Source organism: Phacochoerus africanus, chromosome 10 (genome assembly GCF_016906955.1).
Source record: "Phacochoerus africanus isolate WHEZ1 chromosome 10, ROS_Pafr_v1, whole genome shotgun sequence".
Lineage (NCBI taxonomy): Eukaryota > Metazoa > Chordata > Mammalia > Artiodactyla > Suidae > Phacochoerus > Phacochoerus africanus.
The window spans coordinates 118,466,567-118,494,500 of NC_062553.1; the positions used below are offsets into that span (position 1 = coordinate 118,466,567).

General features: G+C 37.5%; 1 protein-coding gene across 7 annotated transcripts in view; it reads right to left on the minus strand.

The window, feature by feature from the left end:
• The window catches only part of NFKB1 (nuclear factor kappa B subunit 1), a 116,563-nt gene that overhangs the window by 86,371 nt on the left and 2,258 nt on the right, over nt 1-27,934 (minus strand). For 3 of the 7 annotated variants that reach the window (XM_047798973.1, XM_047798972.1, XM_047798970.1), the window contains exon 1: nt 1,997-2,072. Coding sequence is in view for 4 of the 7 variants with exons in the window: in XM_047798967.1 (XP_047654923.1) it covers nt 1,997-2,072; nt 6,487-6,532; nt 8,440-8,519 (202 nt within the window). In the remaining 3 variants the exon portion in view is untranslated. Of the gene's footprint in view, nt 1-1,996; nt 2,073-6,486; nt 6,533-8,439; nt 8,551-27,934 lie in introns of those variants that run through there. The other 4 variants (XM_047798967.1, XM_047798966.1, XM_047798969.1 and 1 more) reach the window with 2 other exon arrangements.

Consider the following 27,934-nt stretch of genomic DNA (forward strand, 5'->3'; position numbering starts at 1 on the left):
GGATGTCACAGGAAATATATAGAGGAGTTGGAGCACATTTACATGAAACTTCAAGTTTCTCACTTCTTATTAACTCTTCAAAAAACACTTGATGTTTTGCTGTATGATTGAATTTCCTCTAAATATGGGAAACTTTAAGGTTTGGGAATTTTATCAGTGAAATGGGGCCATTTTTCTCTTTCAGGGAACACACTCAGAAGTTAAATCAACTAGAAAATTAGATTTGATATGCATATATTTGTTTTAACGCCAACTTTCTTTTGGCCAAAGTTCTATACTAGGAGTCAACAACTTACTGTGCAGAGGAACTTAAATTACAGAAAAATGTTGTAGACCTAACAGTTGTACCATATCCCACCGAGTTTGCAACAAGTAGTAGAACGACAAATGGTTTTAGATTTCAAGAACTATAGAGGATAAAACAGCCCATATGAAAATTATAGGTTAATACTGGTTTAAATAATCTCTCTATCCCTTTAAAATGTGAATAAAACAACCATTATGTCTTGGATCCTAAAAACTGAATTATGCCCCTGCCACAGAGAGGGAAAATATATGACAATAAAAGTGATGAGGTAATAACTGGAAAATATGATTGAGGTATAATTATAAACTTTTTTCTAATGTAATCCCTACAAGATGAAGCTATTACTACAGAATATTTACTGAGATGGTTCCTTTGATAATCCTATTTCTACCTCTATAAACTTGATGAAATAAAAACATTAAGAAACTATTTGCATCAGGATATTGTTTGACATCTATACAAGGCATTAAATGGGCATGCATTTGTTTCCTGCAGGCAGAACCTTTTATGTTTTCAAGAAAGCATTAATACCAAGAAAAATACTTTGATTCCCAGAATAAGAAGTTCAGAGGAAACACAGAAGCTACCAAGACATTTTCTTGCTCACAGGAAGCTGACCTAGAGCTTATATTGGACAGAACCTCAGGAGATCTCAGATATGGTAGGTAGCCTACAAAAATACGCTCTGTGGAGTAAGGAGAGAAAGGCCTCAGCAAAACACACTTCTTTTATGGTAAAGGGACTGCAGATTTATTTTTTCCTCTCCCACGAACTTTTAGAAATAATAAGAGATACAGAGGCAGAAAAACATCTGACCTTTAAAAAATGAAAAGTACCAGAGTAACAATAATAATTTTAAATGAGAATGATGCAAATTGGATAAATTCTCCTGATGAGGACAAGCAAGTCCATGGTAAACAGAGTAACTGATGCCTACTTCAGTCATTACAAAACTCTCTTACATACAACTTCTGTAAGTTGTTCACACAGCTTTTGAACATCTGTTAAGTCCCCCTGGTGATGTGAGGAGCCCATTAAGAGCAGACATGATGAGTTTACATACAAAGCATTAAATAAAAACACACCAAGTGATGATTTTTTAAAACCACCCATATGACATTAAACAATTTCCTGATGGGGATGATACTAGAGTCATGTTAGGAGGGAGGATGATCATCATGAGTTTCATCCAATTAGTCAGAATGTAAAGTGAAAAACTTTTTAAAAAGACGATTTTTTCTACTGTGATGACTTTTACGATCTGTGTACCCTTTATGTTCCCAGTGCCTGGTATACTGGCTGGCACACAATAGGTACTCAAGTAAGTGTTTCTGCAATAGAACTGTGGAGTTGAGACTGCCTCACGTGAGCCTGTGACAAAGAAAACAGGAGTTTAGAAAGAACCCAGAGACAACCAGATTGGGTGAAAGGAAAAATCTCACACGGAGTACAAAGGAATTCCTCCTGAGCTGGCCTAGCAGATATCAGCAACAACCATTAGTCATACAACAGGTAGCTGGGGTCAAACATGACCCCAAGAGGACGCTGAAAGACTTGTTTTTAAAACGTAACTCACCATTTCCTTTCTAGGTACCTCACTGACTTTCTCAAAGGGTCTATAGGAAATCTTGAATTTTACAAAAGCAAAAGCGAAATGACGAAGGCAACAGGGAGGTCGCATTTTCTTACCTGTTGGCAGTGGCATCTCCGGTTGAAATAATTCTGGATTAAATATTGTATGATTCAAAGGATCCAAATGAAACATCTATAAAAAGGAAAATTTAAATATTTCAATCATTTTTCCAACACGAATTTAAAAATCTGACCTTGTAGCACCTAAAACTTAATTATAGGAACACAGATTAAGGCTGAAAACAAAAATCTGAAAACATTTCAAATCAGGATTTTTAAAATGTGTTCATGAGACCTAGTTAACTTCACATGTATATAGAATCTGACATGGGGTTGGGCTATGTTTATGTGACAGAGGGATTTCAGAAGAATGACCCAGCTATAAAGTCCACAGAGGGCAGGACCAAGTGTCACTTGCTCATTGGTACATCTTCAGGGCCCAGTATATGTTTTTCAGAGTGGATACTTTAGTATTTGTTGAATGAATGATTTAAAGACTGTACTCTCTTAGAAATATAAGCATAAGAATATAGGAAATCTTTCTTTTATGCTGAAAAATAAACTCCTCTAGCCATCCAACTTCAAGACCTGAAAGAATTAGACAGCAGCCTAAAACTGAAAATACAACTCAGTCCAAGGAGCAGATAATTGAGCACAGAACTCCTTCATTGTTTTCCACCTTTATTCACCTAGCAAAATGCAAAATAACTGGGAGTTAGTAGGTGTGGTAGTCCGAATGATGCTTTTCCCACCCACGCCCCCAAGACACCCACAATCCTTAGCCCCAGAACTTATCAGTGCTATCTCATATAGCAGAAGGGATTTTGAAGATGTTGTTAGGGTAGGAATGTAGAGGTGGGGAGATTATCCTGAATTATCCAAGTGGCCCCCATGGAAGGGATGCAGGAGATCAAAGTGAATGGTAGGTGATGTGACAAGGGAGGCAAGAGGTTGGAGTGATGGAAGAGGGCATAGCCAAGAGAAACAGGCAGCCTCTAGAAGCTGTAAAAAATTAAGGGACGCTTTCAGAAGGAATGCAGCTCTGCCAACACCTTGATTTTAGACTTCTCACCTCCAGATTGTGAGAGAATAAATTTGAATTTTTTAAACTACTAAGTGTGTGGTAATTTGGGCAGTGGCACCAGAAAACTAATACAGGGGGCAACCAATCTATTTTGATGGAATTATATTCTATCTTGATAAGTTACTAATTGCATATCTCCAAAGAAACACTTTCTTTCCACTCAGTTCATTCAGGATTTAATATTCATATTTCTGAGTATGGCATTTATTTCAACCCAAATAAGTCATCTGTGAAGTGTCTGTGCTACAGCACAGAAACCAAACATTTTTCATGTTTTATAATTCACTAGGTAGTAAAAGTGCTGGAGCTGTGTTTTTGTTTTAAAGAAACACCGATATTTTACTCCTTTTCTTTATTAGTATATTATTGGACATTCTTGGGTACCTAAGAATCTAGTATGCCTAGTTAAATCAAAAGTAATAAACATAGTGTTTAAATAAAGAACATTTCAGATCCAGATGTGAGGTATGCAAATTTTTAACTGAGGAACAATAAATGTGCTCCACTTCAATGCCTAAGAGTAAAGTTCATCTACACGATTCACTGTTTGCTGAAAAGGAAATAAAGGAATGAAAAAAAAACACATAAAATGGGCCCCACTTTACAGAGAGAATTCACCAGTCTCAGAGCAGAAAAGATGACCCAGCAGAAAAAAAAAAAAAAAAAAAAACCTTTCCTATGGTCATGCAGGAGGCTAAAAAAGATCGGTTAAAGGGTAAAAACTCAGACAAGAAGAGCGAAGCTATGTTATGTGCTGCAGCTTGCACTGAGTATTAGGTCACAGGTAGGGAGTAAACATCAGAATATATTAAAACACTGAGGCTATCTCACTGAGGACATGTAAACTTCAGGAAATATATACCATTAATATATACCATTAAATAAATACCATTAATCTTGAGACAAGGAAAAAAAAACCCCAAAATTCAAGGACCTCTCTCTTCAAAAATGGAACTATCAGAATATGCCCCACCCCTGTTGCTGATGATCACAAAAATGCCCACATAAGAAAAGCTTTCGAAATGAATGTTTTTAGCAGTTTTACTCTTGTGTGGCACAAAGGACCATCTCTTGCTGATAGGATTTCCTGTGCATAGACAGGAAAGCAGGGTTTAAAACTAAGCAGACCAACCCTATGGCTGGTTAGATTGCCTTTAATTGTTAGAGATAACATATTAAAAGCGAAAGGTAAAACCCAGGTTTTTGATTAACATGAGTAGCCATAATGTAATCAAAGAAAGCGTTCCTAGATTTATCCAACATCACCATTTGTACAATAAAATTCAAAAGGAACATCTTAATGTGAAAAGCAATGCACACTTGTTCTTTCTAAATCAATCAGTGTTATCAAGAGTAATCAATGCTATGTAAGTCTATTTTCTTTAAAAAATAATATGAAATCTCTTAAAAAATATTTCACTTTTGATTTTCTGATTCTCTCCATGCACAAATTTGGGAAATCCATTTTTTAGGTGGCTAAAGTTTAAGTGTGAAATGGTATGAATCTCGGAGCAGGGTGTCTTGGTACCTCGTGTTCCTTTTCTTTGTCTAGCCTAGCAAACTACATCTTCCAATCTCCGCTTACATAGATTTTCTTCCAGTCTCCATAACCCTGCCGTTCTTTCCAGCAGCACAAGATTGATCCCTCTCAACATTTTTGTCCCATTGTGTGCAGACTACCACTATAGCATTTATCACCACATGGAAACTATTTATGTCTCTGTCCCTCCTATTAGAATGGCAGCTTCCTGAAATGTGTCACATTTTTGTACCCCTCCTTAGCCAATATTCTGGTCCATAATATTGCCTCAACAAATAGCTCCTCAATGAATAAATCTCTGAATTTAAAATACTTCTAAATATTTAATACTGCCATTGTAATTATTCCAGAATCTGAAAATCAACTTGCAGATAATTCGATATATGTTTTATATATATATCCCTATACATTATGTACAGAGCAAAATATTAAGAACAAAGATTTGTTGGACTATTCAACATTTCCACAGACTTGAAAATTTTCAAGTAAAATTTAGGAGGCAAAAAGGACACTGGTATCTCTTCATAATTGCTGATATAATTATAATGAAGTTTTATGTACATTCATGAGGCAGGGGGAGCTAAGTGATTCCTCAGGTTTTAAGAGCAGCTAGCACGTAACATTTCTGAATTCCAAGTCCTTTTCACCACACCAATTTGCCTTCTCTTTAGATGAGTTTTAAATAAATATTTCGTGTTCTCCCACAAAAATGACATGTTCAGGAGTTCCCATTGTGGCTCAGCAGGTTAAGAACCTGACATAATCTCCATGAGGATGTGGGTATCTGGATCCCTGGCCTTGTTCAGTGGGTTAAGAATCTGGTTTTACTGTGACCTACTGTGTACGTCACAGACATAGCTTGGATCCTGTGTTGCTGTGGCTGTGGTGTAGGCCAGCAACTGTAGCTCTGATGCAACCCCTAGCCTGGGAACTTCCAAAAGCTGCAGGTGCGGCCCTAAAAAAAAAAAAAAAAAAAAAAAGTTCAAATCCTAATCCTTAATACCTGTGAATGTGACTTTATTTAGAAAAAGGACCTTTGCAGATGTAATCAAGTTAAGATGAGGCCATACTGGAGTTTCCATCATGGCTCAGTGGTTAACGAATCCAACTAGGAACCATGAGGTTGTGGGTTCGATCCCTGGCCTTGCTCAGTGGGTTAACGATCCGGCACTGCCATGAGCTGTGGTGTAGGTTGCAGATGCAGCTCGGATCCCGCGTTGCTGTGGCTCTGGCATAGGCGAGTGGCTACAACTTTGATTCGACCTGTAGCCTGGGACCCTCCATATGCCATGGGAGCAGCCCAAGAAATGGCAAAAAGACAAAAAAAAAAAAGAAAAAAGAAAAAAAGATGAGGTCATACTGAAGAATGGGCCCTCGATCCACTGACTGGTACTCTTATAAGAGAAAAGAGGGAGAGACTTGGTTACAGAGACACAGAGGAGACAAAGGGAAGGCCAGTATGTTGTGCTACCAGCCAAGGAATGCCAGGGGCTGCCAGTAACCACCAGAAGCCGGGGAAGAGGCACACAAGATTGCCCTTCAGAACATCCACCCCATCCTGGTTATCATCCTGCTGCTGGAACTCTGGCCTCCCAACCTGCTGGAGACTGTATCTCTGTTGTTTCAAGCCACTCAGTTTGTGGTAATCTGTTACAGTAGCCTTGAGAAACTAATACAGCAGTTATCATTTGACCTGTAGCATACATAATTTTTATGCAACAATATGTGTGATAACTTGGTTTAAATTACTCATTTGCATGTCCTCTCTGACCTTAACATGGAACAGCAGCAAAAACAATGTAAAAGAAAAAAAAAATTTTTAACCAATTTTAGAGTTTTCCTGAGAGTTACTATAGTTGCCTATGCATATTTTAAAATATGAATACATTTACAAAAAATCATCAGTGAGATTATTATACTTACTTGATCGTGCCCTCCCAAATATGGATCGTCTTCTGCCATTCTGGAGCTGTATATCAAAAGAATACAAAGCCAAACTTAAGACTGGAATGAACCTTAAAAATCCCACTATGCACAAGTAAATTGCAATCTTCCAGTAAGACAGAATATATCCTTTTTTAAAAGACCTTAGGAGGAGGACTTGGTGTAGTTCCTCTTTGGAATCTAAATTTAACAGCAGAAAGATTGCATAATCAAGGAATTACCACTTACATATATAAGCCAAAACCCTTGTGTCAACCTCACAGCTAGTCTTCACCCCCTGTGTAAAAATCACGGATTAGATTTCTAAAAGGTCATTTCTTTTTCTTTTCTTTCTTTTTTTTTTTTTTTTTAAATATTTTTTAGGGCTGCACCTTCATCATACGGAGGTTCCCAGGCTAGGGGCTGAATTGGAGCTGTAGCCGCTGGTCTACGCCACAGCAATGCAGGATCTAAGCCCCATCTGCGACCCACACCACAGCCCACAGCAACACCGGATCCTTGACCAACTGAGCGAGGCCAGGGATCAAACACGCAACCTCACGGTTACTAATCGGATTCCTTTCTGCTGCGCCACAAAGGTAACTCCCAAAGGTCATTTCTTTTTGTCACCATCTAAGTTCAAGGATTCACTTAGCTTAGCTCTTTGTGTTACTTCCCAAACTTTCATTCATTCTGTGATGGTCCTGGAACTGTCTCCCCACTTTCTACATGCGACTTGAGAAGACCTCCTCAGAGGGAGTCATCTGGCTCTCATAGGGCCTGGCCAGTGCCTTGCACACAACAGGCAAAGGGCAGCTCAGTCCTCTAGAGCTTTCTGCTGCAGCAGGCCATTCCCTACCACTGTCGCAGGTGCAAAAACACTGTCCCCATTAAGCATGCGCTCAAAAAGCACAAAAATAAGGACCCTTACTATCAAGGCTACAGTCTTGGATTTACTCAACCCCACCCATTAATATGCTTCAGGCCCTAGCACTCTTTCGTTATGTAAAGGCCCTGAGAAGAGGGAGAGCTGCATGATCAGATAAAAACAGTATCTAAAATCACCTGTCATTTTGGATTTACTTAAGAAATATCCTTATCATTATTTTAAATATATATATAGGTTATTTTTAGCTAAATTGACCTAGATCAAATTTTAGACATACTGCCTGAAAAATCAGAAGATTAAAAAAAATAGCTGAAAGTAAATATTAATTTCTGAGGCCATCAGGAAGTCCGTTTAGGGCACCCGGGTCTGGGGCTGACCCTAAGGGTTAGCTGTCTACCAAAACCTGCTGTCTCCTTTTCCAGAGTAATGGAGCTGTAGCTGGAGACCTGCTCAGCCAGAGTACACCCCACATTTCTGTGGCGTTAGGGATGACCACGTGAAGAAACTCTTGCCAGTGGAACGTCCGAACTATTAGTTGTGTGCCACTTCCAGGTCTGGGCTTAGCGACCTTGAGGCGCTTCCTCTATGTTTGTTTCTTCTCTTTCCTGCTGGATATATCATAGACATGGCGAAGACCTGGCTTCTCCCACTGACATGATGATGAATGGCAGTGAATACCGATGGGGATGTGAGAAAGAAAGCCACTTCTGTGCTCCTTACCCCAGGGTATTGTTGGGTCTCTGTTAAAACAGTTCAGCCATGCCTCTAACGAATGTATCCCTTGGCACTCCACAATCCTCCAAAGAGGATTCCAACTTCCAAAGAAATCCTCTCCTGCTAGAACCCTCTGTGACTGCGAGGAGTGACAAAGTGTCAGCAGGGCTCCTAGTGGGATGCAGAGCAGCACCCAGCTTCAACAAAAGGGAAAAGGGCAGCTCTGAGCTCTACAGAACAAGAACACCAAGAGAGGTGCAAGAAAATATTGTCTAGAACAAGAAGCTACTGATTGAAGATTTACAAACAGCTATAACTGATTATGACAAACAGCTGAAAAATTACGTCACCTGAAATTCGAGAGTTCTGCCGCTACTGGGTGCGTGCCTTTGGATATGTTAACTAACCCACTGTGGTCTCTGCTTCTCATCTGCAAAATCAGACACCTTGATGGGATGGGCCTGGGAAAGAAGTAAGTTTTACTGAGCTTGGAATATGCTAGTTAGCTAATAAATGCTTATCCAAAGAACGAATCACCTAAATCATAATTCTTTTAGGTACGCAAAGAATACTAGTACCCAATGTTCCACTGAAATACAGTGCTAATCCCGCTTACGACAGTCCCTGTGAAAAATCCTCATCCTTAGAATACCACAGAAGCCCAAGCTTCCAAGAAAAATATTAAGACCACTTTTTTTTTTTTTTTTTTTGCCTTTAGACTTTTCATTAATGTGGGCTGATCACCTGAATCCTCGAAATCTTAGCCCAGAGTCTTCAAAAGCAACGGGAGACTGCTGACTTGTTCAATCAACAGAACCCGTTCAGTACCTGGATTACACTGCTTTTATCTATATTTAAGTCTGTGGATAGTTTTCTGCCCTTCAAATGTATGGACTTCATATAAGGTGGCCCTGACCCCAATCTTAAAAACTCAGCTAAGTCTACTTTCTTAGAGCTGATGCGGGGTTACTGTCATGTTCACCACTGCAGTGACAACCCTCGTGAAGTTCTCTCAGTTGCAGGCCCTGTATGAAACACCCAGTTAAGCACAGTCCTCCCTCCAATACTTTCCCCGTGATTTCCGCGTGAACGTGTGCCGAAAGATCCTATGTTTTCTAAATTTTTTAAAAATTTTATTGAAAAAAGATCAGAGTTTTAAAAGCCCAATGGCAGCCCAGGAGATACTGGATGATAGTTAAAAATCTGAACTTTTTACAGTCCTTGTAAGACAGTTCACTGTGAGGAGCTGAGGTAACAGTAAGCTGAGAGTGATGTCACTGTTAATTCATAATTTAAAAATAAAATGTCAAACGAAACCAAGAATTATTTGGAAAGGATGAATCACTGAGTAATATTTGCATTAGTTTTAAAGGCAGATTTTATTTCAAAAATTTGAAATACTAACTAAGGCTTTGGAACCAAAGGATTAGGAAAGACCAGGGAAAGCCCCCACTGCCCTCCCTGCTCCCCCGGCCCTTCCCCTCCCTTTCCCTTTGCACTTAGTTCTGTGCTTTTGAGGAAGGACCTTGAAACAGAAAGGGAGGTACTAGGTTGACTAGTGAGAAGATGGGCCTAAGCTCTGCATCTCTCTCTCCCAAAAAGGAGGCTTTCTGGGAAATTTTCACACCATGTAAAGGGAAATAGAACGTGTAGCTAGCTAGCAATAAATAAAATATTTTCCCAGTGAATTGTTTGTATTTCTCACACGAAAGGCATAATGCTATAACGGGCTAAGTTCTGAATATGTGCTGAGCTCTACATGAAATACCTAATGGATTGTTTTCTCCACATCTGTGACAATTCTACCACTGACATCAAAGGCCAGCATAGCGAGCTCTTAGTGAGGGCAGCAAGACCAAAGCCACAGGGTTGGACTATTTAAGGTCAAGTTAGTGGTACTCCCCTCTTTGTAACTGGGGAAATTTTCTAGGGTCTGACCTAGTCATACTTTTTCCCCAGGGCCCACTGTAAGAAAACATACTCTATTAGATTTCATTAAAAAATAACTTTTCAAACCTATTAAAATGATTTCATGACCCCTAAACAGTTCAGAAGCTGCAGTTTGAAAAACATAATTTTCGGTAGCAGAAGACACAACTCGGAATCAGAGATAAAGTGTCTCCATTTTCAAGTTTATTTTCAGCCACAAAAGAAGTTAAGTAGGTGTAATTTTAATACCTCATCTTGCATGAGATTACAAGAAAAAGATAAAATTATATAACATATAATTCATAGTTATATGTTGTGCAACTGCTAAAAATAATAATTCAGGTCCACATATAGTAACACAGAGACTTAGTTGTAAGTCAAAGTTGTAAATTTCTATGTTTTAATTTTCTAACTTAATTACATAATTGGAAATACATATTTTTAATAGAAGAAAAAGAAAATCAAACCCTGTCCTGAATTTGAGGTTTAACTCCAACATCTTTAACAATTAATGACATACGGTGAATACAACAAAGTAATAATGAATCAAAAATTTCGAAGCACTACTGGAATGCTCTTCATTATAAACAGAAAAAATTTAACTTTAAGGGGGCTGTTTACTTACATCTTTCTGATGATAAACTAACTTAGGGATGATAAAAGAAAGTTAACAATGACTTTATTGGTTACTTTTCTTAGAAGAACCAATTTTTAAAAGTTTTTGAAAAAGAATAAATATTTGTGTCCTACCACATTTAGATTTATTTAAACTCATTTTCCATGTTTTTCTTCTCCTCCAATCCATTTTCAGCTCCCTATTGTTTTATTTGGGTGCAGTGTGCCAATTAACATGCAAAACAGCCATGCAATATGTACAAATACATTTTGTGCTTGGAGCTGATGTAAGATAAGGTCCCTGTTCACAATGGAACGCCAATCTAATACAACATTCAGCTATTAATGCACGCAAAACTTACCAGCACAGTTAGTGATACAAAGCAAATGTGAGCCATTTTATTAGCTAGCATAGTAAATAATATGCTTATAATAAATTATGGGAATAATAAGCAGTTAAAGTTTTCGGCACTCTGAAAAGAATCCAGTATTTTTCTCTCCCATCCTACATTTATGGGTACACTGCCACACCCTCTGCTATTCTTATCCTCATCACTGCTTAATAAAATGTTTGCATTTTGCCTCCAAAGACATTTGGCAACGTCTGGAGACATTTTCACCTGTCACAACTGGTGGGTGCTCCCCTGTCATCTAGTATGTAGAGGTTAGAAATGCTACTAGACATCCAATAATGCACAGGACAGCTCCTCACAATGAAGAAATATCTGGAGTTCCCATTGTAGCTCAGCGGTTATGAACCCAACTAGCATCCATGAGGATGCGGGTTCAATCCCTGCCCTTGCTCAGTAGGTTAAGGATCCAGTGTTGCCGTGAGCTGCGGTATAGATCGCAGACAAAGCTCAGATCTGGCATTGCTGTAGCTTTGGCGTAGGCCTGTAGCTACAACTCCTATTGGACCCCTCGCCTGGGAACTTCAATATGCCGTTGGGGGCAGCCCTAAAAAAAAATAGAAAGAAATATCCAACCCCTAACATCAACAGTGCCAAGGATGAGAAACCCAGATACATCATCGTGTCATGACAGTGTGCTTGTTCACGTGGAGAAAGTACTAAGCTTGACTGACTACCTCCCATGAGTAAGGACTTAGAGCTAGTGCTTCCCATAGTTCAGTTAATCCTTACAATAATCCTGGGAAATACTCCCAGGTGTGAACACTGAGGTTTACAGAGGAAAAGCCATTTGCTCAGTTTGACAGAATAATGCTTGCTCATCTGACTCCACAGACTATGATTCCATCACTTGTCTGAGAGGCAGAAGTGATTTTTCTCCTGGACTAACAACTTTATTTACTTTAATACCAGCATCTTTGCTCCAGGTCTCCTGAATGCTCAAGTTGGAGGTAGCCTACCCATGCAGATAGCCTAAAAAGCAAAATTGAACTGTGAAAATACACAAAACTTAAAGGGAGTTTTTCTCTAGATAATCAAATGTGAAGGTAAAAATACCAAAGTTAATGCAAGTGGTAGTTGCTTTTTGTCTTGTTTTGTTTTAAATGTCTCCTTTGTTCAAGTTCAAGGACAGAATGAGAATAAAGAGATTCTTCTCTCTGAAACATACCCATAGAAAACACCATATTCACTAATGGTAAGAGAAAAGTGCATAGTATATATTTTAAATTAAGGTATATTGAAATGCTCCTTGAACGCTCTCTTCATCAATTTAGCTATTCATTAAAAAAAAAAAATCAGGCCTACTACGTGCCAATTACCAAAGACACCAAAGTACACAAGAGTGATGCAGCGTCTGTTCTCACAGAGCTAACATTTGTGGTAGATTGAAAGCAAGGGCCCAAAATTCTTTGCATCTCCACCCGACAGAAAGAAAAATCTATTTCTCCATCCCTTGAATCTTGGAAACAGAGTGAGTCAAAGTTTGAGTTTTAAATGCAGACTTTAAGAAGCTTTGCAAGGACCATTCTGCTCTCTTGGGACAAAGCTGCCAAGTGAATAAGCCCTAGCCCGCTGGAGGATGAGAGACCACATGTTGCGGGGGGGTGGGGGGGAGTGGGGGGATGGGGGTGGAATTCCAGCTGAGGATCGCCTAGACATAACAGCACCAGCTGAGCAGCCAAAAGACTTCAGAGATCCACAGAGCCAGCCAGACCAGATGACCTAGACAGCCTACCAAATTAGGACAAATAACCAAGTTTGTATCTTCATTAGCTTTGTGCAGCAAAAGTTAACTAATGCAACAGTTTAGTAAATAAGAACACAAGCAAAAGCAATGCACCCTGGTTAAGTGGCATGGGAAATGGAGGGTATATGGGTATGGATTAGATATCTTAGTAATTCAGCAGTTACATTTTCTTTGTTGGGGTCCTATTTAGACTACCCTTTGTACTTATTTTTACTTAACTGGCCTACACGGTTTTTAACTGAACAAAAGAAACAAGTACATTAGGCAAAACTACCATGGTACAAACAAAGAAAATTAGTCCCGTTAAAACCTGGACAAAACAGAAATATTAATAAATTGCTGCTAGCTTTAAGGGGTGATATTATAAAACAAGTTAATAATGTTTTTAATCCTTTCAATTCTGTAATATATAAAACAATTCATCATTCCTATGGCAATGGGCCCCGTTCCTAACTTTCTAGGTTTTGCTAACATATCATTCTCTCATGTACCTAGGGCCAAAAATTCAGTTGCCTTTTTCTCCTTTTCTATCTCACACCCATCCAATAAACCAATAATCAATGTCTGTTGATCTTTTTTCTTTGTGTTATTTCTTGTATCTTCTCCTCCTTTCCAATTTCCTTTCACTGTTACATCCTAGTTAAACCTTCCTTGCCTCATCTCTGAATCACAATAATAGCCTCTATACTGTTCTTTCTGACTGTGGAATTTCTTCTTCCTTAAGCGTCTTTCACATTATTGCCATATTACTCACAGGGCAAAGTTGAAAGCCCTCAACCATTCAGTATATTATATGATAAGCATCACCTTCGGAGGTTCTTAATCTTTTTTTTTTCTTTCTTTCTTTTTAGGGCCACACCTATGGCATATGGAAGTTCCCAGGCTAAGGGTCAAATTGGAGCTGCAGCTGCAGGCCTAAGCCACAGTCACAAGCAACACCAGATCCAAGCTGCATCTGCCATCTATGCCACATCTTGTGGCAATGCCAGATCCTTAACCCACTGAGCGAGGCCAGAGATTGAACCCACATCCTCATGGATACCAGTCAGGTTCTTAACCCACTGAGCCACAATGGAAACTCAAGAGGTTCTTAATCTTAATTGGTGATGCTTATATAATACAATATGCTGAGTGGCTGAGGGCTTTTGACTATGTCCTAATATATCCTAATGAAAACCCTCTATGACAGGCAGACTGATCATTCAAAAACGCCTTGCTCATTTTCTTCTTGTGTGTTTGTTTACAGCATGCCCTGCATCCTAATGCCATCTCTCCTATTTAAACATGACTGACTCAAGTCACTATTGAAGTCCAACCTCTGCCAAAAGACCTTTTATTTCCCCTATAACCTATAACCTACAGCTCTATAGTCCACATAAGGGCTATAACACTTCTGTGAATTGATGATTTTACATCCAACAAAAACACTGTTTTAATGCAATTGAACTTTATATATTTATCATCTTCTTAAGTAGATATAGATGCCTAAAAAGTACATATGAGTTTTACTTCTTTGAATTACCATTAGTAAATAAGTACTTTTAAAAAATTTTTTATTACATTAATGGTAAGAAACACTGCAATTCCAGATTCTGGTTTTAGTTATGACAGTAACAATTATTCAGCTTGTCCCCTCACCATACTCAGATGTAAAACTATTTAAAAATACCTGAAGCAAAAATTTAAGACAGTGGACAAGCGACAGTATAAGACTATATACCATAAGAGAATGGAAATACTTGAGGTATGCTCCAGACTCAGTTTTTGACTGAAGGTATGTTCCAAACTATGACACAAGGAAATAGAGCCCAAATAGAGAGCAGCTATCTCACTGGGGAGAATGTCAGAATGGATGGATATACACAGAGGGAGAAGCTCATAAATCTGCATAGGATTCATTTCTGGGCATTGGCCAAATACTAAGCTGTGCTAGTGCAGGACAAGACGCTGCAAATCCTCCTAGAAAACAGCCGCTGGGGATCTAAGTGCTGAATTGAGATTCCAGAAATTCCTGGAGCTTCTGAGAGACACTGATGTTCTAATGATCTAGGGTGAAGAGACATCACTTAACAATCTGAACATTCATTTGTGACCCCATTAAGACCATGCAATGGGAGTAAGGGACATACTCTAGGACAAGGGCTACTCTAAACTCATCTTAATAAAACTAGGTGATTCATCAGTAAATTTATTGACTGTAACAACAAAATTCAATAGTTTCTAAGGAAGATAAAAATTCATACTCTCTACAATGTGGTATCCACAAAGTACAATAATAAAAGGTAACAAAACATGAAAAGAAGTAGTAAAATATGGCTCAAGAAAAAAATGACACAAATGATGGCATTAGCAGCTAATGCCTTTAAAAGTGCCACCAGTGATATGTTCGAGAATATAAAGGAGAAATATGGATGAAACAGATAAACAGATAGATCCCAGGAGAGAAATGAAAACCATTAAAGAAAAAGAAGCAACGGAAAATTCTAGACAAATGAAATTTCACTAGGTGGCCCTATCAGCATACTGAGCAATGTAGAAGAAAGGATCAATAAATTTGAATAAGAGTCAATAAAAACTATTCAAATAAAGCGAGAAAAACGGCAGAAAGAAATTAAAACACCTTTGGTGACTTAGGAGACAACATCAAATGGTCCTACATACGTGTAATTTAGAATTTGAGAGAGAAAAAATTATCTGAAGAAATAAGGATGGAGGATTTTCCAAACTTGCTTTTTAAAAAAATCAACCCATGATCTAAGAATCTCAAAGAACCCCATGATGGAAAAGCACAAATAAAACCATGGTTAGTCATATTATAGCCAAACTGCTAAAAACTAATGATCAGAAAAAAAATCCTAAAAGCATCCAGGGACAAGGGGGAACAATGATAAATAAGACAGCTGATTTATCATCAGAAACATGATGAAAGTGCTGAAAGGAAAAAACCAAACTAGTGAACATTTCTATATTCAGCAAAAATATCCTTTAAAAATAAAAGTGAAATTAACATTTTTCAAATAAACAAGAGCTGAGAGAATTCATAGTCAGCAGGTCTTCTAAAAGATATGTTAAAATTCTTCACACTGAAGGGAAATGGTACCAGACAGAAACTTGGACCTACATGAAAGTATTAAAAACATGAAAGGTGGGTAATATAAGACTTTTTTCTTGTTTGCTGTTCAAAAGAGACACTACATTTGGAGTTTATGTGGAAGTAAACTCTGTAACAATAACAACATAGAGGAAGGGAAACAGACAAATGGAAGTAAACCACTGTCAAGTTCTTACATTATAAATGTCATGTTATAGTATTAATTAATGGTAGACTCAAGGATGTATATTATAATCCTTTAAGCAGCCACTTTAAAAAATAGCCAAGGAAGGAGATAAAATGGAATTTTAAAAAAGTAAACTTGATTTATTCAAAAGACAGGAGGAAAAAAATGAATAAACAACAGGTGGCACAAATAGGTAACAATTACCAAGATGGGAGGCTTAAACTCAACCATATCAATCATTACATTAAAAGGATACAGAGTAAAGTCAAGAATAAGAAAGTAGAGTTGGTCAGAATGAACAAAAAAAAAAAATGCAAGATTCAGGTAAATGTTTTTCTAAAAAACTTTTTTTTTTGTCTTTTTGCTATTTCTTTGGGCCGCTCCCACGGCATATGGAGGTTCCCAGGCTAGGGGTCTAATCGGAGCTGTACCCCTGGCCTACGCCGAAGCCACAGCAACGCAAGATCCGAGCCACATCTGCAACCTACACCACAGCTCATGGCAACGCCGGATCGTTAACCCACTGAGCAAGGGCAGGGACCGAACCCGCAACCTCATGGTTCCTAGTCGGATTCGTTAACCACTGCGCCACAACGGGAACTCCTAAAAAACATATTTTAATATTAAAGTATAAGGATGGAAAGGTATGCCAGTTACACCATGGAAATACTAAATATAAAGCAGGCTATATTAAAATATCCTATGTAATAGACTTCAAGAGAAGAAATATTACCAGGGACAAGGACCAACATTTCATAAGAATGAAAGGTCAAATCATCATGGAGAAATAACACTCGGAATGCATAAGTACATATTAACAGAGCTTCAAAATACATGAAGTATAAAAAGTGGCAGAACAAAAGGAAAAAATGGAAATACCCACAATTACAGTTACTATTTTTAACACTCTTCTCTCAGTAATCCGAGAAGGAAAATCAGGAGAACATCAGTCAACATATAGAAAATTTAGGAACAGTGACATCAACCAAATTAACCTAAGTGCATACATAGAACATTCTACCAATGACTGAAGAATACTTTTCAAGTGCCATGGAACATTCACCAAGACAGACTATATGCTGGACCATAAAACAAGTCTCAATAAATTTCAAAGAACTGAACTCCTACAGATATGTTAACTAATGAAATGAAATTTAAAACCCAAACCAGAAATATTTCTAGAAAACCCTCAAATATATATGATTAAGTCAAGATGTTAAAATGAGGGTGTGCCTCTTAGAGTCAATAAAATAAATAGACCCTCATTACCTTGTATGAAAGACACATCTAAATTGTTGCTACATCTTGTCAACTGTAACCATGGGGGACAAGGATTTTCTTAGAGAAGTGATTAGACTGCATTACAATGCTTTCTATAAGAAATCTTTGTCTATGGTGTTTTCTTAATCATAGACGACTGAAATTTAGAGGATCAAAAAGATGTCTTAGACATTTTCTAATACTATATTTAAGTGTCATGTATATCAAATGGCAGATTCCATCTAGATAACATTTCTTTGTGTTTCCACTAAAGTAGGGTAAAATCTGGTGAATATAAATTTGTGGACTAGAGAGGTTCTCTAAAGAGTATAGTAAATTAGCTAAAACCTTACATGTTATAACTGATACCACTCACAGAATATTTTTGCTTCCACGTCCACATGAAAACCAATTCAATACACCTACTCAGTTTGAGGTCTTTCATTCAGGTCGCATTAGAAAGGGGTTTGACTTACAAGACTTTGTTCTGAAGTTTTTGCTTCCACATTTCTAATTCTATAGATTTCTTCCTCCCTAGAATATGACAGTGGGGGAGGATGTTTGAATAAGAAGAGCACAGAAGCTTTTTATGGCAGTGAAAAGTATGACACCATACTCTTGTATGATACCATAATGATGGATGTATGTAACTACACGCTTGCCCAAACCCACAGAAGGCACAACACCAAGAATGACCCATAATGTAAACTCTGGACTTTGGGTGATTACGATGTGCCAACGATGGTTCATTGACTGCAACAAATATACTGCTGTGGTAGGGGAACACTGATAATGGAGAGAGGGTATGCTTGTGTGGGGGCCTGGTATATACGGAGAATCCTATACCTTCCCCTCAATTTTGCTGTGAAACTTAGACTGCTCTAAAAAAAAATAGTCATAATTTTAAAAAATAGAGTATGACCAAATTTTAATTTCATGTCCAGCCCTTGTCTTAAGCACCATTTTGGAGTATTTTGTTTTCAGATAGAGAAGGAAGTAGACCTCATGGATTACGGATGACAGATTAATATTCTTTTGATCAAATATAGAGAAACTGATCACATTCTCTTAAATCTGAATACGATGACTTTAGGTTTTCATATGCATTAATTCTCCTATATCAATAAAAATATATCCTTCATGTTTTAAGAGAAAAAGACTCATCCTGTGAGCCAGCAATACCTGCTTCTATGGATATGATGACAGTAGGCCTGGAGGGAGAAAATGGTTTCTTCGAAGAAATAATCCTTCCAATTATACACCCACATAAATAAAGATTTGCAAGCATCAAAATGAAGCCTTATACAGGAGGCTATTCAGTCCAAGAATCTAGATATGAAGGCCTTTCCACATTGACCACTCATATAGATAAACCCTTCAATACATGCAGACATCAGTGTACCGGGGGGCAGGGAGAAAGAGGTGAATCACCCTCCTTTCTGTGTATAAGGTCTGATAAGGATACTTCTTTCTCATGTGTCTCTTTGTCAGTGATCTTGGCCACTATGCAATAAATTAAACATTTACTCGGAGTTCCCTTCATGGCTCAGCGGTTAACAAAGCTGACTAGGAGCCATAAGGATGCAGGTTCAATCCCTGGCCTCACTCAATGGGTTAAGGGTCTGCCATTGCCGTGAGCTGTGGTATAGGTTGCAGACGTGGCCTGGATGGGGCACTGCTGTGGCTGTGGTGCAGGCTGGCAGCTAGAGCTCCGATTCGACCCCTAGCCTGGGAACTTCCATATGTCACAGGTGTGGCCCTTTAAAAAAAAAAAGCAAAAACAAACAAAGCAAAAAAACACATTTACTCAAGCTCATAAATAACAAGTTAATGTGAAAATGTAATTTTTTTTTTTTTTTTTTTTACTTATTTTGTTCAGTGAGGAGAATCTGCAATGAACTGCCCTTAGGGCTTTTAACCACAGGAGAGTTCATACTTACGTGAACTCATTACTAGCACCTTGGAGTATTGAATTCATTCAGGCAACTCTCGATTGTATGTGGACGAATATGAGTCACGGAGTCAACATATATGTAGTCCCAAAGTCATTAGTGAAACCTTTTTAAATGAAAGTGAAGGGTAGGAATCCTGAGAAGGGGCAGAAAGGGGGCTTTTGGTATGCTGCCAAAGTTCTATTTCTACAATACCACCCAAGTTAAGTGTTTTCATTTTTAAAGCTGTATATGTATGACTTATGCACAATTTTAGCTATGTGATTCTTGAACTTAATAAAGGCTAATGTAAAGAGACAATTTTTTAAACTGAAAACATTACATTATCTCATTAGCTCTATAAAGTTATGGATTTCCATCTTGTTCAGGGCTGTATTCCCAGCACCTAGAAACTGGCACATAGGTAGGACTCAACATATACTCAAATGAATTAAAGGTTAAAGAAGAAATCCTACTCTGCAAGGGTAAAAGAGCTTTTATGAAAAAGCAAAGGTTCCCCCACACCTCCCAGCTCCAATCCACCTTTTCAGAGTGGCTGACTTTTTTAACGCTCTCAACTTTCTTTTTTACTGGGTTTTTTTTTTTTTCTTCATATCGCCAAATATAATGCTTATTGCTTTTTTCTCAATTGATAAATTTTAGACATTGTGTTCTGGCTATGACAGATGAAGAAGAGGATTCAGCTCACACCATTACCACTTCCCTATCTTCTTACTCCAAATATAGTTATGATCAGTGAGAACTTGAACCAATTTAGAATCAAAATACTGAATTCTATTTTCAATTTCTGTATCAAATGTGCCTTCAGTTTCTTTGGAGGAATATGAACATAAGTTGATAGTAGGGATAATTAATAATGAGAAGATGCAATCCCAGAAACATGGATGTCAGGAAGAAGCTAGACTGAAACTATAAATGACAATTCATAATCCAAAAATGGACAGTTCCCAGTAATACCATACTGATAACCAAGAATTGTCTTTGCACCTTCTCCCATGCATTTTTCCTTAAGCTGGCCTATCTCAACATGAAAAGAAAATCCAAAGTCTGCCAAGTAATACCATTATATCAATGAAACAAATAATTTCAGAGGTAGATGCTCATTTTTAGTCTAACCCTCTCATTTTTTTTTTGTCTTTTTGTCTTTTCTAAGGCCGCACCTGCAGCATATGGAGATTCCCAGACTAGGGGTCCAATTGGAGCTGTAGCCGCCGGCCTAAGCCAGAGCCACAGCAATGCTGGATCCTTAACCCACTAAGCGAGGCCAAGGATCAAACCCGCAACCTCATGGTCCCTAGTCAGATTAATTAACCACTGAGCCATGAAGGGAACTCCCAAACCTCTCATTTTTTACAAGGGAGAAAATGAGAACCAGAAAAATTCATCTGCCCAGAGTCACACAGCTTAATCAATAGCACTGTCCACCAATATCTTGCCTAGTCACTTAATTATTATTCAGGAAACTTACTCAGTGCTGTGCGAAGAAAAAGTAAGATTAAAACCCCTGTCCTCAAGATATTTTCCATCTAGAAAGCACAAGAAATCAAGAGCACATGGACTGGGAGCACATAACTCTTTATGAGAAGGTCAGGGAGAATGGATAGAGGAAGGACAGAGAAATGGTGACGGCTACCTACACCATGCCTGAAGGGTCAGTGGTTAGCACAATGGCCAGGAAGGAAAGGGCACTCCTCACACAGGAAGCACATATGCAGAGGCATTCACAGTGAAAAAACCTGACAGATGAGGAACTGAAAACTGATATGGATAGCTTAAGAAACAGGGGATGGGTGAGGAACAAGGGTGGGAGGTGAGGTGTGCACCTCGTGAAGACAATGTGGAGGTTCATTTCAGAGATATAAAGATTGTGACATGATGGAACTCATACTTCAGAAAACTGACTTTCATGTTGGAATCAGAAGCAGGAGATGATGATTTAGGAGACAGTGCAAAAATGAAAGCTAGAAATTCAATGAGGAAGAGATGAATTCTAGAGATGAGAGGAGGCTGAACTGAGAGAAGTTGGTGATGGATTGGAGGAGATAAGTGAGAAGTATGGGTTTCTAGATTTTTGGCATGGGAAATCTACCCAATGGACCATACTGAGCTAACAACTGTATTGCCTAATGTCAATGCGGTGGGTGGGAATAAAGACAAATTTGATAATGGCATACTTACTGGGACATATATATAAGGATACTTAAGAATCTCGGCAATGGTCCATTGACAGATGACTGGATTAGGAAGATATGATATATATACACAATAGAATACTATGCAGCCATAAAAAGAACAAAATAATGCCATTTGCAGCAGCATGGATGGAACTAGAGACTCTCATCCTGAGTGAAGAAAGTCAGAAAGAGAAAGACAAATACCATATGATATCATTTATATCTGGAATCTAATATATGGCACAAATGAACCTTTCCACAGGAAAAAAAAATCATGGACTTGGAGAACAGACTTGTGGTCACCCAAGGGGGAGGGGGAGGGAATGGGATGGATGGGGAGCTTAGGGTTAATAGATGCAGACTATTGCCTTAGGAATGGATAAGCAAGAGATCCAGCTGTGTAGCACTGGGAACCATGTCTGGTCACTTATGATGGAGCATGATAATGGGAGAAAAAAGAATGTATCCATGTATGCGTAACTGGGTCACCATGCCGTGCAGCAGAAAATTGACAGAACACTGTAAACCAGCCAAAATAGAAAAAATAAAAATCATATTAAAAAATTAAAAAATAGAAGTTCCCATCATGGCACAGCAGAAACGAATCCAACTAGGAAGCACGAGGTTGTGGGTTCAATCCCTGGCCTTGCTCAGTGGGTTAAGGATTCGGCATTGCCGTGAGCTGTGGTGTAGGTCACAGATGTGGCTCGGATCTGGCGTTGTTGTGGCGGTGGTGTAGGCTGGTAGCTGTAGCTTCAATTAGAGCCCTAGCCTGGGAACCTCCATATGCCCTAAAAAGCAAAATAAAATAAAAAAAATAAAATAGTAACAAAAAAGTCTCAGCAATGAAAGTATTATGTTCTATGGCTTGCCTTGAATGACAGAACTCCATCAGTTTAACAGATGTCTAGTAACTATAGCACAACTGCAGCCCAGATCATCCACCTATTTCAATACAGGATTGAACTATCCCTCTAAACAACTTGGCCTAATTTCTATTTGGCTATTACTGTAGACTTTCTAAGAGAAAAGGATACTTTCCCCGCTCATCATAAAAAAGAACTTCAAGGTAAAGGACTGATAAGGAAATGTTTTAAAATAGTCAGGAAATATTAAAATATTTCAAGGTGTGCTTTTTAAATTTAGTTGAATGTCTAAAATGGGAAACTGGGTAAACACATGGAGAAACCATAAAGACATTATATCAAATAAATGTTATGATATTGCATGAGAGCAAGGAAGTGCATTTAACTGCTGTCAGATACCCTGCTTTTGATTTTAATTTCCCACATGTACTAAGGTTTGCTTAAGAGAACTGACTTCAGAATGTGGGGGAAATGGCCATTGTTTTCCATTAATCAAAGTACGATAAGCCATAGTGAAATGTCTATAAAAAAATTCTGTTCAAGAGCAACCTCTTGGAGTTCCCTTCGTGGTGCAGTGGTTAACAAATGTGACCAGGAACTATGAGGTTGCTGGTTTGATCCCTGGCCTTGCTCAGTGGGTTAAGGATCCGGCATTGCCGTGAGCTGTGGTGTAGGTTACAGATGCGGCTCGGATCCCACATGGTTGTGGCTCTGGCGTAGGCCGGCGGCTACAGCTCCAATTGGACCCCTAGCCTGGGAACCTCCCTATGCCGTGGGAGCGGGACCTAGAAAAGGAAAAAAAAAAAAAAGAGCAACCTCTTTCTCATTCCTTTCATTGTGACCTTCCCCTTCTCACCCATGAAATATAGAATTTATCCTTATCTCTAGAATTTTGATTCACTTTCTAGATTATTTTTCTTTTTTGCAGTTAAATCAATAATAAAGTTCAACATCTAACTTTACAGAGGACTCTCCCCCAATCTTTATCTAGGTTTTTTAAATTGAAATATAGTGGTATACAGCAAAGTGACTCAGTTATTTATATATATACACATTCTTTTGCAGATTCTTTTCCATTTTAAGTTATTAAAGATACTGAATATAGTTTACTGTGCTAAACAATTACTCCCTGATGTTTATCTATTTTATACACAGTAGTGTGTATCTGTTAATCCCAAATTCTTTAGGTATGTTTTGACCAAATTTTTCTATATTAAGTTTAACTTTTATTCTTTAGCTTCATGTTTCCTTCTTTCTACTTTAAGTGTCCTCTATATGAAGAGCCATTCATATTCCTTCCAGCTTTCCACATTGTCTTTATTTTAACTTCATAAGCCATAAAGCTGCATGTATTCAATAGAGGACATTATACTTGATGCTGTACATTGCAAGAGATTGGTTTCTCCTTTGACTTCACACCTTATTTGAAGGATACGTACGCCCTGACACTTTTTAAAATCATCTTAATGATAAAATACCAATAAATGGTTGACTCCTAGAAAATAAACCTACACCTATGTTAAGAACTGGTAGTCAAAGAAGAAGTTCTTCAAATATTAATAAAACACGTGTCAGGGATTCATGTTAAAACATTAAAAAAATAGTAATTTTTCCATTCCTAAAATTCTTGTCTCAGAAGGTATATTTTCTAAGACAAGTAATTTATTTTCACTATCTACATGAACTGCAGGCTTGGACACAGAACCAATGAACAGGTAGACTGATGGGGAATCTAACAAATGAACATTTAAATTTTTTCTTCTTTCATGCTTAATATATGTTAGAATTGATTTCTGGAGATAAAAATGAAGGATACGTATGCCCTGACACTGAAATATCGTATCATATGTTTAGAGAACCACATGAAAAATAATTTTTTTTACATAACTGCTATTTTTTCAACGAATTTATTAATCAAATTTTTTTAATGTTAAACTCTTTCTATTGAAATGTACTTAACATTATGTAGGTTTTGTATTTTTTAGTTGAGTTAGCAAAAGAGGAAAAGTTTATCTACAAATGCTTAGGGAGCCTCATATATCAAAAAGCTTGAATCTAAGAAAAATCAAAAGATTTATTCTCCAGTACAAAATGCTTGGATTGTTCACACATTTTTTTACTAGTAAAGAGTGGGATGATGTTATGACTTTTTTTTTTAAATTTATGCCCAGAAGCTGTAGATTGAGCTGATTATGTAATGGAACACGGCAAAATTTATTGTTCTCTGCAAGTCTTCTCACAGGGAAACTACAGGCAGAGTAATTGGGTTAGTCTGTTACTGTAACAAACACTGCTGCTCTTCACTTTTCAGAGTACTTTTCAACAATGACAGCTTTCAGAGGCACCTGTATTTAAGTAAACACTTAGCTTCTTTCTCAGCTTGTTGCCAACAACAAAAATATGTATTTGTAGACAACTTTTCAAATTCATTTTTAAAACTTGAGTGTACAGCTGTAAAGTGATTTGAAGAGAGGTCAGGCCTGAACACAGAATTTAAGGGGACAGCAAGACAGAGTGGACTGAAGTTAGCTGTTTTCCATAAAATGGTTCTGATTCTCCTGAATCCAGGACTTGGGAGTGTTGCACTGCGTCCTTTCTTAGTCTGGATGGTAAATTTCATTTCATAAATCGTGTCCACAGAGAATAAATGGTTAGATTCAGAGGTTCAAGGGCAATTTTCTGAAAATGCTACAAATAAGAAATTAATAAAACCCTTCTGTGATGAGGCACCAGGTTTACAGTGCTGCAAAATCACTGAAGTATGAAAGTGGAAAGTACAGTGAACCTTGTGGACTGCCTGCTTGTTCCTGAGGTTTTCCAGCTGTAACGGCCCCCTCCCCAATTTTTTAATAGGTTATAACTATTTAATTCTAGATGTCATAACATAGTTTGCTTTTACTTTCTGATTGATTAATTTAGATATGCTTTAACAATCTCTGGATTACAAAGCAGTGCTTGTAGCAGGTTCCTTTTTTGAAGATACTAGTACTGAAATTACAGTTTCAATGGAGCTCAGAGAAATTCTGCATAGCCAAAAAGTTACAGTTTTCACCTGAACAGCACTTTTATCACTTCAATTACTTTATTACCTTGCTTGCTAAGTGCCTCTAAAACATTGAAACCAAAGGCTATTTTTTTTTTTCTAATTCATAAACTTCTCCTTCAGAATGAAATGCTTCCCTTTTGGAACACACAGGGTACTTTTTAATAAATCGCCTGTTCTGGTAAATTTCAAATGCTCTTTAGATAAGAATATGATACATAGGAAGCAAGAACGAATTTTTGGCTTCTTCTTCCCAGAAGGCAAGGTAAAATAGTGTAATTTTTGTTCCTTGCAGAAAATAAGAGCTCCCCTTTTTTAAACAAACAAGACAAAGCAAAACTTTAAAAATTCCTTTATTCAACAGTTATTGATTGCTTACTTTGTATCAACAAGCACAAAGTTAAGCATCAAATATTTCTTTGTCAGTACAGATCAGATGTGATTTCTTTTTAGCTGCAACTATGGGATTTTGATTCTCTCAGTTATTTTCCTCTCCCTTTAAGAGAATAAGCCATTTAGAATCTTTACACTCTTCTTTAAAGTTCCATCAGTCAGAATTCTTTTTCACAGTTTAAAGAAATCTATAGATTTATCACTATCTGTTGAAAGTATAGGTCAGAGTAAAAGCTGATTTTTGGCCTAATGGTGAAGTGTAAAGGACAAACAATAAGCCAGTCTGTAATGGGGAATTCTGCCATCCATTTCGTTATTCTAATTTCAAAAACAGGAAAAAAATTAAGGCAGATAAAACTTGTACTGCTGATAATTAAATCTATCCATCACTGCAAAAAAAAAATATATATATATAAGGAGAGAATATTAACTGATTTCTTTTAAAAACTTAAAATATTGTGATAAAAATTTAAATACATGATTTTTTATGATTAATACTCCAAATTTAATAAATACTGCCATCCATAATGAAGACTCTTGAAGAGTCTACACTCTTTAACAAATCACACCTTATATCATGTTTTTGTAAACCTATTAGGGTTTGAATTTTTTTGTTGTGAAACAATAAGATTTTATTTTAGAACTTATTTTCTAAACTATTTAGCTGACAATCAAGGGTAGGTCTACCAACCTCACCTGAAAATATGAAAACACATTAGTCTACAGCCAGGAATCCTCTGTAAAACAACAGACAACAGAGACCAAAGGTCTGAAACAATGTCATCACCGTGAAAAGAATACTACTTTTCTTTTTTTAAAAATCTAACAGTGAGGCACTGGATACTCATTAATGAAATACCACAAGGATAAATGTCCTGGTAATATTACCCTAACTATTAACTCTGCCAAATTATCTGATTTCAAATATTAATCTTTTTAAATAAGCACATATACACATCCACAGTCAAGGAGCCAAACTGCCCTGCTAAACTATGTCACAAGTCCTGACTTTCCTGAGGATGAATGAATGCCTCCATCTTTAAAACCCTCAAGGTCTCATCCACAATGACAGAGTCAGCTCAAAGGGATATGTATGCTTCCGATGATGTACCTGCTCAACTCTAAGAACACTATAGGGGAATACAGTATTTATGGGAGATACAAGAGAGCAAATGAGAATTCATTACCAGAAAGCCAGATAAATTGCTTCAGTACAGTTTACTGGCTACCAAGAAGCAGCTGTCAATTAACTCTGATCAGACCTAAGTGTAGATGGAAAAGCAGCACATTTAAAAGTGTCCCCCAGCACTAAAATTCTATCCTTCCTTCTCCTCCTCCTCCTCTTAAAACATAAAGCAGTCACACCACTTCATATGATTCATATTATAAAAAGAAAACCAATCAGCCAAACAAAATAACCTTCCAACCCAAAGTAAGGTAAATTGGTGAGAAATTTCATGTAGCCATTGATTCTTATACACCATCCCTGCGAATGTGATTCTAGTTCAATCTATAGACTAGAAGAGCATAATCTGGATATTTACTATTATTGGTTAAACGACTCTGCCTTTCCAAATACACTTCCTACTGCAGTCATCTCTATGCTCACAACAGCACATCAGTAATAAGTTCTGAAGAAGAAAAAGATGGTATTTGACTACTTTATCAAGAATCAGTACAGAAACTCAGATACCGTTTTTTAAATTCATTGTCTTAAAATGTCAACTACTGTTCTTACTTCTCCCAAGTTCAAATTAATTGAAGGTTATGAAGTAACTATTCCCCCAGAAGCCAGAACTTTCACCTCTTCTGAACAGGGGAATACCTCTCATAAATTAGTTAAAAATAAGTGCCTGCTGATTGAATGACTGCCCAAGATTCCTGTAGCTGCCAATTCCTTATCGAGACCTTCCATCTATCACAGTGAGCAATCCCTGAAAGCTAAGTAACTTACTTTATCAACTATCTGGAAGTCTGAAAAGCAGTAGTAAAAACAACCTGCATAAATATTAGTTTCTCAACTGGTGTCAATCTGTTCCAAGGAACCTAACAGAAATATGAGGACTCTGGTCAGTAAAATTCTGCCCATTTCAGACTAATATGATCTTTTACTAAGTACAATTCAATCATTATAGATGATTTTGTTTAAGAGGTAGAAGAAGGAAGTGCAAAGATCAA